Raw genomic sequence first — 13,583 nt, 5'->3', positions numbered from 1 at the left:
AGCAGAAGCAAGTTGATGTGGCCCTTGGACGATCACTTTTTCAGTCTGATTCTCCGCATTCGCAGCAAGTCCGAGGCGAGTGCGAGCTGGTCCTCCGCACCGGACTTGGCCCGGTTTGTGGATCTGATACAAGGGGCCTCTTGTTCTGAGGTTCTGAATTTGATGCATTCGTAATATACCGGGCAATGGATTGATGGGGCAGTCAGGAATGAGGTATGATTGCGTAGGCTCAATGGGAAGTGGCCGCACACCTGTCACTCGGTTGTCAAGTCGAAGCAGCTTGTACCTCTCTCTTTCGACATCATGCTAGCTGACTGTAGCCAGTGATCAGTAGTAGTACTGTAGTCAGAGATAGTCAACATAGTCAATACGCACCTCAGACAATGCGCCATTCGAAGCTTCACGGGTGCATCCGCTTCTCCGGCCCCGCCCCCGGGCCTTTTGTCCCCCTAACCCACACGGAGCATCCCCGACTCCTCCTCCACGGCATTATGGACGGCACTCCTCCGCTGAAGCGGTCATCCCACGATGCTGGACTGGAGTCGCCTCGGTCAGGCAATCGCTCCACAGAGCCACGGTCCGCTCCGAGGATCTCCAAGGCCCGCGCGTGTGAGTCTACCCCCTCACGTTGAACACCGGCGATGATGCATCTGACCCTGAGAGCCAGGCGCGGAGTGTAAACGCCATAAAATCCGGTGCGAGTTTCGCCCAGGAGAATCTAACTGCACCAAGTGTATTCGCAGCGGCATCAAATGTGTGGTGAACGACTTTTCGCAAAAATTTGTTGATGATGATGGGGCGTACGTGCACCGAGACAGACAACCACCGCCTTGCCCTCACACACCCTGGAAGAACCCAGCAAATTTTCACTAATTCGGTCGCTTTCATACAGATGGAAATCACAGGCTGCTGCCACTATTCAACAGCTTCAGGCAGCTGTCTCGCACATTTTGGGGCAAGGTGGACTACCGGAACTCTCGACTTTCTCGGCCGGCGACAGTCGCAATGGCCCGAGCCCTGCCGCCTCTCATCATGGCCATCGCCCGTCTGTCGATGGGTCGCAGACACACCCCAGTCACCATGAGGGCCCGGGGGTAGTGATGGACATCACTCGCGAGCCATCTCAAGAACCCGACCTCCAGGACCCAGAGTTGGTGCCGGCGCCCATGCGCAGTCTATACGAGGTTACCAAGTTGCGCAATCTGCGGAACAACCACATCGAGGCACCGAGGCAGACACTACTGGAAGAGGACTTCATCTCGCGGGGTTTAATATCGTTGCATGAGGCGGAGGAGCTGTTTGCCTACTTCAGTCGCACGATGAACCAGCTGCTGTGGGGTGGGATCATTCTCGTGCACCGCGATCTGACCTCGGTCCGTCGCGCATCGACTCTTCTCTCGGCTGCCGTTCTGACCGTTGCGGCACTTCATATTCCTAACCGTACCGAGACCTTAAATCGGTGCTATGGCGAATACGTATCGCTCGTGTCAAGTATGGCCCTCACCCGCGCCCACACGCTCGACGATGTTCGCGGTCTCTGTGTGGGGGCATTCTGGCTGTCCGAGTTGAGTTGGAAGCTTTCTGGACACGCGGTGCGGATTGCCACTGAACTGGGTCTCCATCAGAGCTATCAACGACTGACTCGCGGGCACACCGATCAATATGCGCGCGCGCAGCTTTGGTATCTATTGTATGTATGTGATCACCATTTCAGCATCGCGTATGGGCGGCCACCCGTGATTCATGAGGATGTGGCGATCCGCAACTACGAGACTTTTCTGGGGTTGCCAATGGTGGTACCGGGAGATATCCGGCTGTTGGCTCAAGTTGCCTTGTTCATGCTCCTCACCGAAGCATACCGCATGTTCGGCAGCGACACCGAACAAGCGCTGACCGAGGAAGACTTTGGACAGTTACGAGTGTACAATGTCGCGGTGGACCAATGGCGACTACTGTGGCAACCTCGATCTGGTAGGCTATATAGTATCTCTTGAAACCCCACGCAACCGTTGGTGCTAACTCAAAATTTTCAGCCGACAGTCCATATGTGCGGACCTATCCGTCCAAGGGTGTAGTGCTGCACTACCATTTCGCCAAATTCCAGCTCAACTCGCTCTCGCTCCGTGCCATCTCACCATCCAACACTCCAGTGTTTTCCATGGACCGCAAAGAATCAGCCAACATCGCCATTTCGTCAGCCATGGCATGTCTCAACATGGTGCTTGAAGAACAGGATATCCGAGATGCGATCGTCGGTGTCCCGATCTTCACCCACACTATGGTCACGTTCTCTGCTGTGTTCTTGCTAAAAGTCGCCATCAACTGGAACTCGGCCTACCTCAGTATCAACGCGCGCCAGGTGCGCCGCCTGGTCGAGCGTGTCATTGATCTCATGAACTGCGTGTCAGCCGGCGAGCGGCATCTCACCCGACACATTGCGCGCGGGTTGGGCAAGATGCTCGAGCGCTTTGACTCGTGGGAGGCTTCGTGGCAAGTCGGCGCGTCCAACGGAGGCGCCGTCGATGGGAGCGAAGTCCCCGGCGGAGCAAATGCCATGGCGCAAGGGTTCCCACCGCCGGACCTGATCTACGACATGGTCGGCACGTATGGGTTCGGGCTGGATGAAAACCTGCTGGATCCGAGCATGGCCAACTTTGAGTATTTGGCACAATGACGCTGATTTGCATGCACGCCAACTACGTCCACCACTAGTGGGCTCCACCAGTGGAATGTAAATAGCATGTCGCACAAGAGAGAAAGGAAAGCAGAAGAGAGGGAGGTGTCCAAATCCTGCCGAGGCATGTCCATACCATACAAACTACTCGCACGCACCACCTCCACATCGCCACGCACGTCTCCACCTCCAAGTGTAAGCTATCACTTCCATGTCGTCACCTCAGCTTATGAGTGCGCGCCCCCTCTCCCTTGGCTCCCCTTCCCTCTGGAGCTGCCGATGACCCCCAAACCCTGGGGGAACCTTCCCTTCCTTCCCCCGTCTCTCTCCCCCCATTCTTTTTCCCTCTCCTTTCCTCCTCTCTCAATTCCTGTATATCCCGTCCGCGGTAGCTCTCAAATTGATCCTTTTATACTCCTACCTCTTTACTTCTCTCCCATTACAACCCTTCTCTCACTCCAACCTTAACTTCCTCCTTCTTCCACCCCTCTCCACATCATGTCTACCCGCAAGAGAAAGCAGGACCCCGAGGAGGAGCTCCAGGCGCTCCCTAGCGACGAGAGCGAAGAGGAAGAGGAGTGAGTTTCTTTCTATCTTTCTTTTTCTTTTCTCATTTTTTTGTTCCTTTGATTCCATTCCATTGGATTGGATTGCGATGACCCTTCTTCATCCATGTGGTCGCGCAGCGATCGCGATGCGATGAAGAGTTAAGATATCTCCAAAAATCCACTTGGGCTATCACTAAGCCCTTAAACAAAAGAAACAATTGCTAATATTCTTGCGCAAACTCTAGGTATGAAGACTCCGAGCCCGAAGCCTCGGGCGTGAGCGACGAAGGCGAAGACGAGGGCGAAGAAGGCTCTCAATCTGAAGACGAGGACGAAGATGAGGGAGAAAGTGGTGATGAAGGTCAGTAGTCTCTACCACGCCTCTCCTATAACAACCCTTGTCTCCGCTCTTCTCATGTGAAAGTGTTTCCCGCTGACCGACATCTTCTCCCCATGGTACAGGCCCTCCCAAACCCAAGAAACAGAAGACCGAGGCGGCCCCTGAACGGGGCGTCGAGAACGGGACTAATGGAGACAAGAAGGACGACGAGGAGGAGGTAGAGGGTGAAGAAGAAGAGGAAGAAGAAGCTCCTGCTGAGACGGCTGAGACGAGTGCGCCTGCGGCTGCTGCCGCTAAGGCTAAGGGTGATCAGGTTCCGAAGGAGGCTGATCTGCCTGAAGTCGAGGCTGAAGAGTAAAGAGCTTCGTTCTTGTTCTTTTTTTGGTTCTCTTTTTTGCTTCCTCTTGGTTATAGGGTATTTGGTATTTGTCATTACAATCAAAATGCTGGCTGGTATGTTGGCCCTCGGTAGGGTCCATGGATTGAATGTTTCTTATTCTTGTAGTCTGGTGGTGTCTTCGGGGCTTGTAGATTGGTTTTAGGGCTCGGTGGTGTTGGTCCACTTTCAAGTTAACGAGGTAGACTCTAGGACTACAGAACATTCGACAAGATCAGGGGAATTAAGAACAACACTTGATATATATACTCTAAACTACCTAACAATGGAAACAGTGAATTATGGAAATAGCAGGTGTCATCAATCAATGTTCATTAACCCTGCCCCGCTCAGTGTATGCCCCAAGTTGGGGAAGACAACCAGCCCACGGAACACTTTTTTTTTCTCGAACGTCGGTACATGTCAAATCCAGGTTTCCTAAGTGTCGCTACCGCTGCTGCGGAAGGTCGCACAGAGCTGACAGTACTGATGTGTGAGGTCGAGAACCGGCTGCGGCAGATTGGTAGCCTGGACGATACTGCGGACCTTGACGGCACCTTCGCCCTCGATGAGCTTGCGGACCAAGAGCAAGAGCTCGGGCGAGAACTAAAACAAAACACAAATCAGCATGAGCCAATCTCAAAGTTTGAGAATCCTAGATCCAACATACCTCCGAGTACCAACGATACTGCCACGCGATAAGGCGAATCAGCGCGCCCAGCATTCCTCTTGTGTCGTTTTTCTGCTCGTAGAGCTTAAGAATCCCACGCATGGCCTTGGGTGAGAACCGCGTCACCAGGCAGTTCTGGTAGGCCTCGATGCTCTCGTCGAAGTGGTGCAGACGCTCGGCAAGCTCACCAAGAATCTCCCACTCCGTGGCTGACTTCTTGTATTCCATCGCCTGCTGACGGAACTGAGCCATCTCAGTACGCCAGATGGTGTAGATGCGGAGATCTTCGTAAAGAACCATGAACAGGTTGTCCAACCATCGCTCACACAGGCGCTTATTCCGGAACTGTGTGTATGTACTATGAGATGGGTCGGGCTGTGCCATATCAGCTGTTAGTAAAAGATATCGCAAATCTCTGCGTGGCCAACTTACATCCTCGCTGCCAGACTTGACGACCTCGGAAGCCACTGTTTGCTCGGGCCGCTCAATAGAGTTATCGGTCTGGTTCCCTTCACCATTACCGTTAGTGGCAGTCTCTGAGGATTGCCCCTCCGAGGGACTGGGACCCGAGACAGAGCCCGAATCGGCCTCACGCTCGGCAGAATCCCCATTGGTCTCTGCCTCGAGTGACTGGGCGGGCTTGGGCACATGGTTTCGCTCCACCCGGTATTCCTCTTCCATCACAAAGACTTCGCTGCGAACCTTCAGAAGTTGGTCCCAGCCAATGGCAGCAGCGATTTTCGTCAACAGATTGTACGCCTTCAAGAATGTCCCCTGGTAGCCCGCCGCATGCAGTTTTCGAAGAGAAGGATGGACGTAGTCGTGAGGGTCTCCCTGCTTCGGCTGCCCTTCATCAATTTCATCAAGCATGCTCTCAGCAAGGATCGGGAGCATGATGCGAGACGGCTGCGGCATGCGCGGGGTGTCTTTATCCTGATAAGTGAACATAGGGCAGGAGTTGAGAGTCAGGAGCGCCAGATCCCACTGTTCCAGACCAACGTATACCTCGGCCAGACGAGCCCAGGTGCTGAATTCACTCGGCGCAGCAGTCACCGCCCGTTTAGCGCATGCCAACGCCATATCACCTTCGCCCTTGCTTTGGCAAAATGCTGCCTGGCTGTCAAGCAGGGCATAGTCCATTGGCACGTCTTGCAAAGCATCGTACATCAAGCGCACAGCTTGTACCTCCTCGTCAGCCATAAGCTGTACTCGAGCCAAGAGCGATGAGACCTCCACATCTCGTGAACGGAGCTTCTCGAAGAGGTTGATCCCGGAGGTGTAGCGACCGGTGGTATGGACGTACTTGAGGATCCCCGATGTCAAGTGGTTGCTCACGGTGTTTGGAACCTGGGTTTCCGGGTCAGAGCTCAGCTGGCGTCCTGGGAAATTGTCAGCTAGATTACGGGTGTGCCAAATATAAAAAGGCACCTACCGTAGAAGAAAAGCTTTTCGGCGGCGTCCAAGAATTTGTGCTCCATCTCCGTATTCGTCACCGGATTAAAGCGTCGAACTCCAACAATCTTCTTGATGGCATCTCCACTCCCATCATCCGCATACAGGTAAGCTCTGAGGACGGCGCAAAGGAATGTTTCAAGCCAGAGGGCCTCCGTAGCCACACGCTTGTCACCTCGCTCATCAATGCAGTAGCTCTCCAAGCTTCCGGGAATCTTGACTTCCACACGCATATCGAGATGGGAGAAGGCATTGTAACAACAGTAAATCCCCGATACCACTTTGTGCGTTTTGTCGAGAGGTGAAAACGTGAGGGTGTTGACGTAGGCTGCTAGACTGGCGGACGAGGAGGCATCAATTCCAGTGACATGGTGGTAGACACCGGTCTGGCAGGAGCGCAATTGAGTCAATTGTCAGCAAAGCCTCAATGCACAATAGGATGTCTTTCATAGGAGTACCTGACGGGTTGAATTGGCCTTGGGCTGCTTAACCAAATATACCAAGTCCGGGGGTCCTAGTTCTCGCAAGGTCTGCAAGGACTCGGTGCGCGCATCGACTGCGACATAGATATCCTCCTCCTCATGGATCCTGGCAAATGGTTTCGGTATTAGCTACATTCTCTGCAATTTGCGCAGCTGCAGCCCTCGCCGATCGCAAACAATGGGCATGTGCACGAATCCTGGGGAACACGTAAACGAGATAGAAGCCACATACTCAGGGACAGCGGGCGCAACCATGGCACCGGCACAAGCGCAGTAGATTCAAATAAAATGAGGGTATCCCGACTCCGGAATCGGAATATAAGCTGGGAATCAGGGGAAGTGAAGACGGGGGGAGTCGAGACTGAATGGGGAGCCGCCAACACTTGACAGGCGTCAGGCTCCAAGGCTCCAAGGCGGCCAGGCGCTCAGGCCATCAACGATTCCTGATTGGGCCGACGCGTGATGCGTGTCCGATAATGCACTTATCGTCTTCTCTCCGCATCTGCGAGATCCTCTGTGGGTGATGCCGCTGCCTTCCTTTTTGCCTGTCCAGTGAGACGATTCGAGTTTGTCCGCCTGGTGAACAGCTCGCACCATGTCGAGCTGGGTCGCACTGAATGTCGAGCCCGACGAAGCTATTGAGGAGGAGGTTGACGACACCAAGGAGCTCCAGATTGAGGAGGCGCTGAAGCTGTATCACAATGCTTTGAAACTACACTCGCAAGGCCCTGATTTCTATCCTCAAGCGGCGGAGGCATATGACGCTCTTCTGAATTCAGAAATCTTCAAATATCCCGAATCCCTCTCCGATTTCAAAAGGGGCGCTTCGCAAGATGCGCCAGCCACAAGTATCTCTGACGAAAGTGCGGCAGAAGCTATTGCGGAATTCAATGTCAGTGATTCCACGTCCAGCCTATTCCAGACCCTCTATTTGTCCTACAAGAACTACGGAAAATATATTCTCGATTCGGTCCAAGATTCGGCTCAACACGTCCCCAAAACACCCGAGACCGGCTCGGAAACCACAAGAAAAATTGTGGAAGCTTCTAGAGACGCACTAGGGTCATTCGCGGAGGCCCTGGAGCGGGATGACACCGATCTCAATCTGTGGCGCCAAAGCGCCAGGCTTAGCAGTGCCTTGCATAGCTACCGCCTGGCCCGGTACTGCTTGGAAAGTGTCCTCGCAGATGACGAAAATCGACTAGAGGTGCGGTCCGAGCAACTTGGCTTGGAGGAGATCTTTGCGGAGGAGCGCCTGCGAAGCACACTGCAATCTCTGTTCGACAAACTTTCTGCTTCCCAGGTCCCAGTCAAAAAGCCGAAGAAAGCACTGGTGAAATATCTCAAACAGCATGCTGATCCCTACCCATACTTGCCTACTGCGCCAGTCGAATTGCAAGATGCGGATCCGTCCAAAGGGCCTCTTGCCCTGCATACCTCCCGGCGGGAAATTACTCCTTCTGAATCAACCTGGGAGTCGGTTGGCGAGGCCATTTTACAGGCGCTCGATGACGAGGAACAAGGTTCGCTTGCCGTCGCCCCAAGCCGGTCTATTACCATTTCATTGCCACGCAAAAGCCCGGAAGCTTCCGAATCCACAGCCCCAGAGGCAGAAAGTGAAACAGCACCAAAAGTTGAAGATGAGCAGAGCAAGGTCGAGCATGAGGATGTCGACATGCTCCAAATCAGCGAGCATAATGCTGAGCCTGAACAACCAGCTTCGAAGCCCACCAAGGGGCCATCTGAAACGGGCGAGGAACACTCCTCTATCGACCAGAGTGCAGAAAAACAATTGATGGAATCATTGGAGCGCCAATCGGCCCACCCACCCGAATCGCAAAATGGGGAGGAAGGTGCTAACGCAGAGGAAGAGGATTCTAATTCTGCGCCAGGCGCGCGCAAAAGATCATCCGCATCGGCGGCAAACGAAGACCAGCCAGAAATGGGAAGAATGAAGAGCCGCCGGACACGAGCTCGCGAGTCGATTGTCGACAGTATTGTACAACCGGATGAAATCACATTTGACCAGGACAAATATTACGAAGACCGTCTGGAAATCTTCGTCAATGCCGATGACTGGATGTTTGCTACCCTTGGATCTTTGTTCTCGAAAGTTGGTGTTGAAAGCCTGGGGAGCATTGAAAATCTGAGGGGGAAAGCATCATTGAACAACACGGCCCATCCACCCGAAGACCCCGAAGTAAGGTTATTCCAGGATTTTCGAGCCCTCATCAAGACCTGGAACGACGAAAAGTCGCGGTTGATGCAACAAAAAGACGATTCATCTGCTTGGAAGGACATCCATGGCACAAGCAAGTCTGGCCTAGCTGTCTTTCTGGAGCACTCCCGAAAGGCTTCTCGGAAACCCGTACTCGAACATGCGCTACCCTCGGGTGAGGAACTATATGCCTTTTCCAACACGGTAAATAGCGACTGGCTGCATCCACACGAGACCCTCTTTGAGTGGCTCAAATGCCTCCTCATGCCCGATTTTGGCAAAGAATCCACAGAATGGTCTGCCATGAGATCTGCATATGCCTCTTTTCTATGGCCGGGTCAACTGAAAGATATCGTGGTGCAACTTTTACTCCGGGAGGATGAAGCTGTCTACAAATTGGCCAGCGAACTTGTCGAAACGCTGGAGCGTCGGGTCTTCGAGTCCAGCGCTGCAACCCTCTTCAAATACCAGGCGCATGACTTCTCCGAATTGGTCATGATACAGACTATCTATGAGCTTCATCTGGATATCTTCGCATCTGTGGAAAATCCCGGCAGCGAGGCTAGCTCGGAGACAAAACTCGCTCAGCGTGACCGTCTGGCTCGATGGGGAATGCTTGCTCGATCATCCCTAGATCATTTCATCGGCCATGGTCCAACCGGAGAATGCAGAACAAACATCGCACTTCGTCACTTGTGGGCATCAGCATTTCACGTTAATCTTGCCGGTGAGGCGCAGCGAGAACATATTTTGCTTTGTCTTCAAGATCTGAAGCACATCCTTCAGTCTATTGGAGATTCAAGCATCAGTCTTGTGAACAATTCGATCATGTCGGAGCTGTCAGCTGCCGCCATAGACCAAGAGGTCTTGAAGCTCAAATGCATGGATTTCTTTGCCAAGGTATTCAACGCAGAGGCCGAAGATCCCGTCTCTCTCATCGAGGCCATTGAACCCATCCTGGAGCCATTGTCAATCCAATATTCTGAAGGATTGCATGAGAATCATGACATGAATCATCCGTCCTCCCACCTCAACGAGATGGTCTCCTTTCTGGACCGCGGGGACGCGACGCTACGTCTGTTCCTCTGGCGACGACTCCAAGAAGCATACCAGGCCATTAACTATCCCCCAAAAGTCGTCTCTTGCTACCTCCGAAGCGTCGAGGTGATTATGGCAGAGCTCGAGGCCGTGAAGCACAATGAAGAAACAAGCGAAAATCGCCAAATCGCCCTGTTGGGTTGGCTGAAATCGGTTGACAGCATCATAGTAAAAGCTATATCACTCATCCTGCAAGAGTCTGAGAAAGCGTACGAGTGTGTCGACATGGATCATTTACAGGCTTCCATGTCCGCGGTGGCTCGCCTTACTAGAATTGTCCACAGCTTTGTCTTGTACGAGGATTCGGTGCGTGTGGGGCAAACCTCTGGTCGTGAATTTCGGGGGGCTTTAGCCAAGTCCCTTGAGAGCTTCAAGGAAAGGATGAGAGAACTGCATGTTCGCTGCTGGATCCTGCAATATACACTCTTTGTGGAAGCCATTGCTCAAAACAAGGAGATTTTTGATGAGCCGCTTGAAGATCGCATTCATTTCCTCCGCTCAGTGCATAATGCATTAGGTGTCCGGTCTCTCTGCAGATATTCACAAAAGCAGTTCCTGAAGCTCATGAAGTCTGAGCTTTTGGATCTCGAAACCAAAGGCGATTATGAATTCGATGTCTGTCAGATTCTTTTCGATCTCCACGGCATCAAATTCTCGCCATTTGACGGGACGACTGATCACGGATGCCCCTCTGAAAAGTTGGACCGTGCAACAGCCATCATGATGATCGATTTCGTGTTAAGACAAGCAAACAGGATGAACATGAAGGATCTGTCCAAGTCCGAGTTGAAGACAACCATTGAAAAAATGCAGCAAGCCATCGGTCCTGCCAAGGCCACGTCGCAATCGCCGCAGTTGTCTTTCAATAGACGGATCATCAACTCATACCTCAAATCACCTGTCAACCCAGCGAATCTTTTACGAGCTGTTCAAGGAGTAGCAGAGCTTTCGACGACATTCGTGCTCAGTGAGAATGCCCAGATCGCCGCCAAGGGCTGGTATTTCCTCCTTGGTCATGCTGCACTCACAAAATTCCGCTCTCAAAAACGTCTCAGTCCTGGGTCGACTTCTGAACTCGATGATGCCATCAGCTTCTTCAGGCAGGATCTCGATCATGGATCGGAGCGGTGGGAGACCTGGTACCGACTCGCACAGGCGTACGATTCGAAACTGGATGAAGACATCACCTGGACTGCCGACAAGATCAACAACAACCGTGGGGACTTGGCCGCCACCCAGCGGAACACCATCCACTGCTACGCAATGGCCGTGTCAACTGCAATCCGGACTGCAGAACCAACGGCAGAAACCCGGTCGATGTTGTCAGACCTGTACAGCGACTTCGGCATTCGCATGTATTCGTCTTCTCGCGAGCCGCTCTCCATGGGACCCTTCAGTCTTACCGAGTTTGCTCGACACTACAGCAGTGAAGAAAGTCAGCAAATGTACAAAGCACAACCCTTCAAGGAAATGTCTGTATACTCGGTGTGGAACTTTGCGAGCAATCTTCTCAAGAGAGCGGTTCGTGACAAACCGAATCGACGATGGATGTGAGTGTTGGGGGGAAAAAACGGTCTGGCTCTAGACTTTACGAGTACTAATCGTCTACCAGGACTCAATATACTCTCAGCAAATGTCTCTGGAAAATGTACAGCTGTGATGATTCGATGAGAACGAATTCAAGGCGGGTCGAAATGCAAGATGTGCTGGACACGCTTCTCGACGCCGTTGCCGCGCTCCCGCAGCGCAAGGATTCGCGATCAGACCCCATCTTTGAGCCTCATTTCAAGCTCTTGTCTGTGGTGTGCAAACTGGTCCTTCGGGGCGATTTGGCAGTAAGTTTCGCCCTCTCATCTTCCATGGGCTTGCTACTGATATCAAAATAGCCTGTCGAGGCCAGCAAAACCCTCCTTTCCACTCCTTGGGCCCGCAAAGTTGATGCTCCCGATACGATTGAGGGGTGGAAACCGTATATACTCGAAGTTCTTCGGAAGTTCAAGAGCGCAGATAAGTCCAATTGGCATCACCGGATGAACGTCAAGGTGATTTGTTCCTCGCACCATCTTCTGCCATCAATCGGCTAATCTTTTAACTAGGCTGCCCATATCATCTACGATGATCAACAAAATGCGACAGCAGCGGCGAATGCCAAACAGGAACTCTCGCAGATATTCACCAAGACGTTGACCATTCAAGTCTGGCGACCTGAATTTGAACGCCCTGGCCGACACTTTGTCTACACGACACGATACGTGTACTTTTTTGTTCGGCTGCTTGACCAACTGGATGATCGCGCGAGCTTGGATCAGCTACTGCGGCGTGTGCGCAAGAAGCAGGGCGATTTCGTCAATCATGCCAAATTGTGGGAAGATATCTGCTTGACATACGCAAAGGTACGACTCCACTCATTGACTGTTGACTGAAGAGATTGTCTAACCTAACTCTCCAATAGCTCATCCGCAGAGCAGCCAAGATCAACGAAGGGCACGAGGAAGGGGTCTTCCGACCCATTGGCTGGGAGGAATTCTCCACGAACACCGCTCGCCTCGAAAGCCTAAACCAGCTGACCCCAGACAGCCAGTCGCTCCTCGAGCTGCTCCGAGACTCGCTGGAGCTGAAGAAGCTCAACAACAACCTGATGAAGGTTACCACGTTCGAGGATCTGATCGCAGACCTATACTCGCGCGTATACGAAATGAACATGCCGCTCCTGGTCGAGCAAGCCAACGAAGCAAACAAAGAAAAGATGAAAGTCGACCATCTGCTCATGCCCGGCGACGGTGGTCCCACCGAGCCATCCACGCCTTCAACCCCCGTTCCGGCAGCTTCGGACACCCCCGCTCCGCGCGGCCGCACCAAGGGCATCGCGCGCCGCGACATCCAGAAACGCGCCGACACCATCGTTTCCCTCAAGCTGGCGCCGCGCGCCGTCGCCAGCAAAATTGCCACTGCCCCAGAAGCGGACCAGTCCGCTGCTATTCCCCACGGCCCCAGTATGGCCGCTGCGCCTACGCCCAATGAGCCGACCTCTGCTCCGCGCGGGCCGCCTAAACAGACCACTGCTACGGGCGCTATCGGTGCGCATGCTAGCGCCGACGAGAGCGACCTGAGCGACGTCGACGACTCCAAGCTCCCCAAAACCCCCGCCGAGCGGAACGCCGCGCTCTTCCCGAGCCTAAGCAAGACTGAGCCCGGGGAGTCGGAGGCAGATGATGCTGGTAGTGGCGACGAGGGCGCAGACGACGAGGCTGACGATATGGAGGGTGATGGCGACGCCGCTGCAACGGAGGCTGAGACCGGTGAAGAGGCCCTAGAGGGCGAGGACGAAGGCGAAGAGGCTGGTGAGGATGAAGAGATGCAATATGGGGATGGTGACGGCGAGACTCGGCTCGGTGATGACGAAGAAGAAGAAAAGGAGGCAGACCACGCCGTCAAAAAGGACGCGGCGGTCAAGGCTACAGAGAACGAGTCCTCTGCTCAGGAGGAGGCGATGCCGGATGCCTCGGATCCTGCAGCCCACAATGAGGATGCGGCCGAACCCGAGACAGCGGCTGCTACACCTGCTGAATCGTGAGGCTCTGGTCGAGCATACTTTCGAACTTTTTTTTCTAGATCTATGTGTGTCCCTGGGGATTGGTTAAATTTCAGGTTTGCGGTGTTTAATTAATCGGTTTGTGAGGTCTATTTCTGCTGGCGTTCAGAGAAAGGGTTGTCGGAGCATGGGG

At 53.3% G+C, this 13,583-nt stretch overlaps 4 protein-coding genes across 4 annotated transcripts; 3 read left to right on the top strand and 1 right to left on the bottom strand.

Annotated features, from left to right (window-relative positions):
• Nucleotides 1-383: 383 nt before the first annotated feature.
• NUU61_003216 (putative C6 transcription factor) lies at nucleotides 384-2,674 on the top strand (the record flags this gene model as incomplete). Its single annotated transcript, XM_056653798.1, has 4 exons — nucleotides 384-609; nucleotides 668-800; nucleotides 893-1,971; nucleotides 2,034-2,674. 4 exons carry the CDS (start codon nucleotides 384-386, stop codon nucleotides 2,672-2,674), a joined length of 2,079 nt encoding a protein of 692 aa, XP_056514865.1.
• Nucleotides 2,675-3,172: 498 nt separating this feature from the next.
• Nucleotides 3,173-3,920, top strand: NUU61_003215 (uncharacterized protein; the record flags this gene model as incomplete). Its single annotated transcript, XM_056653797.1, has 3 exons — nucleotides 3,173-3,252; nucleotides 3,468-3,583; nucleotides 3,685-3,920. 3 exons carry the CDS (start codon nucleotides 3,173-3,175, stop codon nucleotides 3,918-3,920), a joined length of 432 nt encoding a protein of 143 aa, XP_056514864.1.
• Nucleotides 3,921-4,376: 456 nt separating this feature from the next.
• Nucleotides 4,377-6,797, bottom strand: NUU61_003214 (ChAPs family protein; the record flags this gene model as incomplete). The annotated part of the gene is made up of 6 exons (XM_056653796.1): nucleotides 4,377-4,544; nucleotides 4,609-4,983; nucleotides 5,041-5,987; nucleotides 6,041-6,446; nucleotides 6,519-6,648; nucleotides 6,775-6,797. 6 exons carry the CDS (start codon nucleotides 6,795-6,797, stop codon nucleotides 4,377-4,379), a joined length of 2,049 nt encoding a protein of 682 aa, XP_056514863.1.
• A 340-nt stretch (nucleotides 6,798-7,137) lies between these two features.
• Nucleotides 7,138-13,432, top strand: hir3 (putative transcriptional corepressor of histone genes (Hir3); the record flags this gene model as incomplete). Its single annotated transcript, XM_056653795.1, has 5 exons — nucleotides 7,138-11,408; nucleotides 11,471-11,693; nucleotides 11,745-11,900; nucleotides 11,955-12,251; nucleotides 12,311-13,432. 5 exons carry the CDS (start codon nucleotides 7,138-7,140, stop codon nucleotides 13,430-13,432), a joined length of 6,069 nt encoding a protein of 2,022 aa, XP_056514862.1.
• Between the last annotated feature and the right edge of the window lie 151 nt (nucleotides 13,433-13,583).

The sequence above is a fragment of the Penicillium alfredii genome, assembly GCF_028826965.1.
Source record: "Penicillium alfredii strain IBT 34128 chromosome Unknown utg000004l_segment0_segment0, whole genome shotgun sequence".
Lineage (NCBI taxonomy): Eukaryota > Fungi > Ascomycota > Eurotiomycetes > Eurotiales > Aspergillaceae > Penicillium > Penicillium alfredii.
The sequence above is the reverse complement of the archived record's forward strand: the minus strand, read 5'-3'. Positions and strand labels throughout refer to the sequence as shown.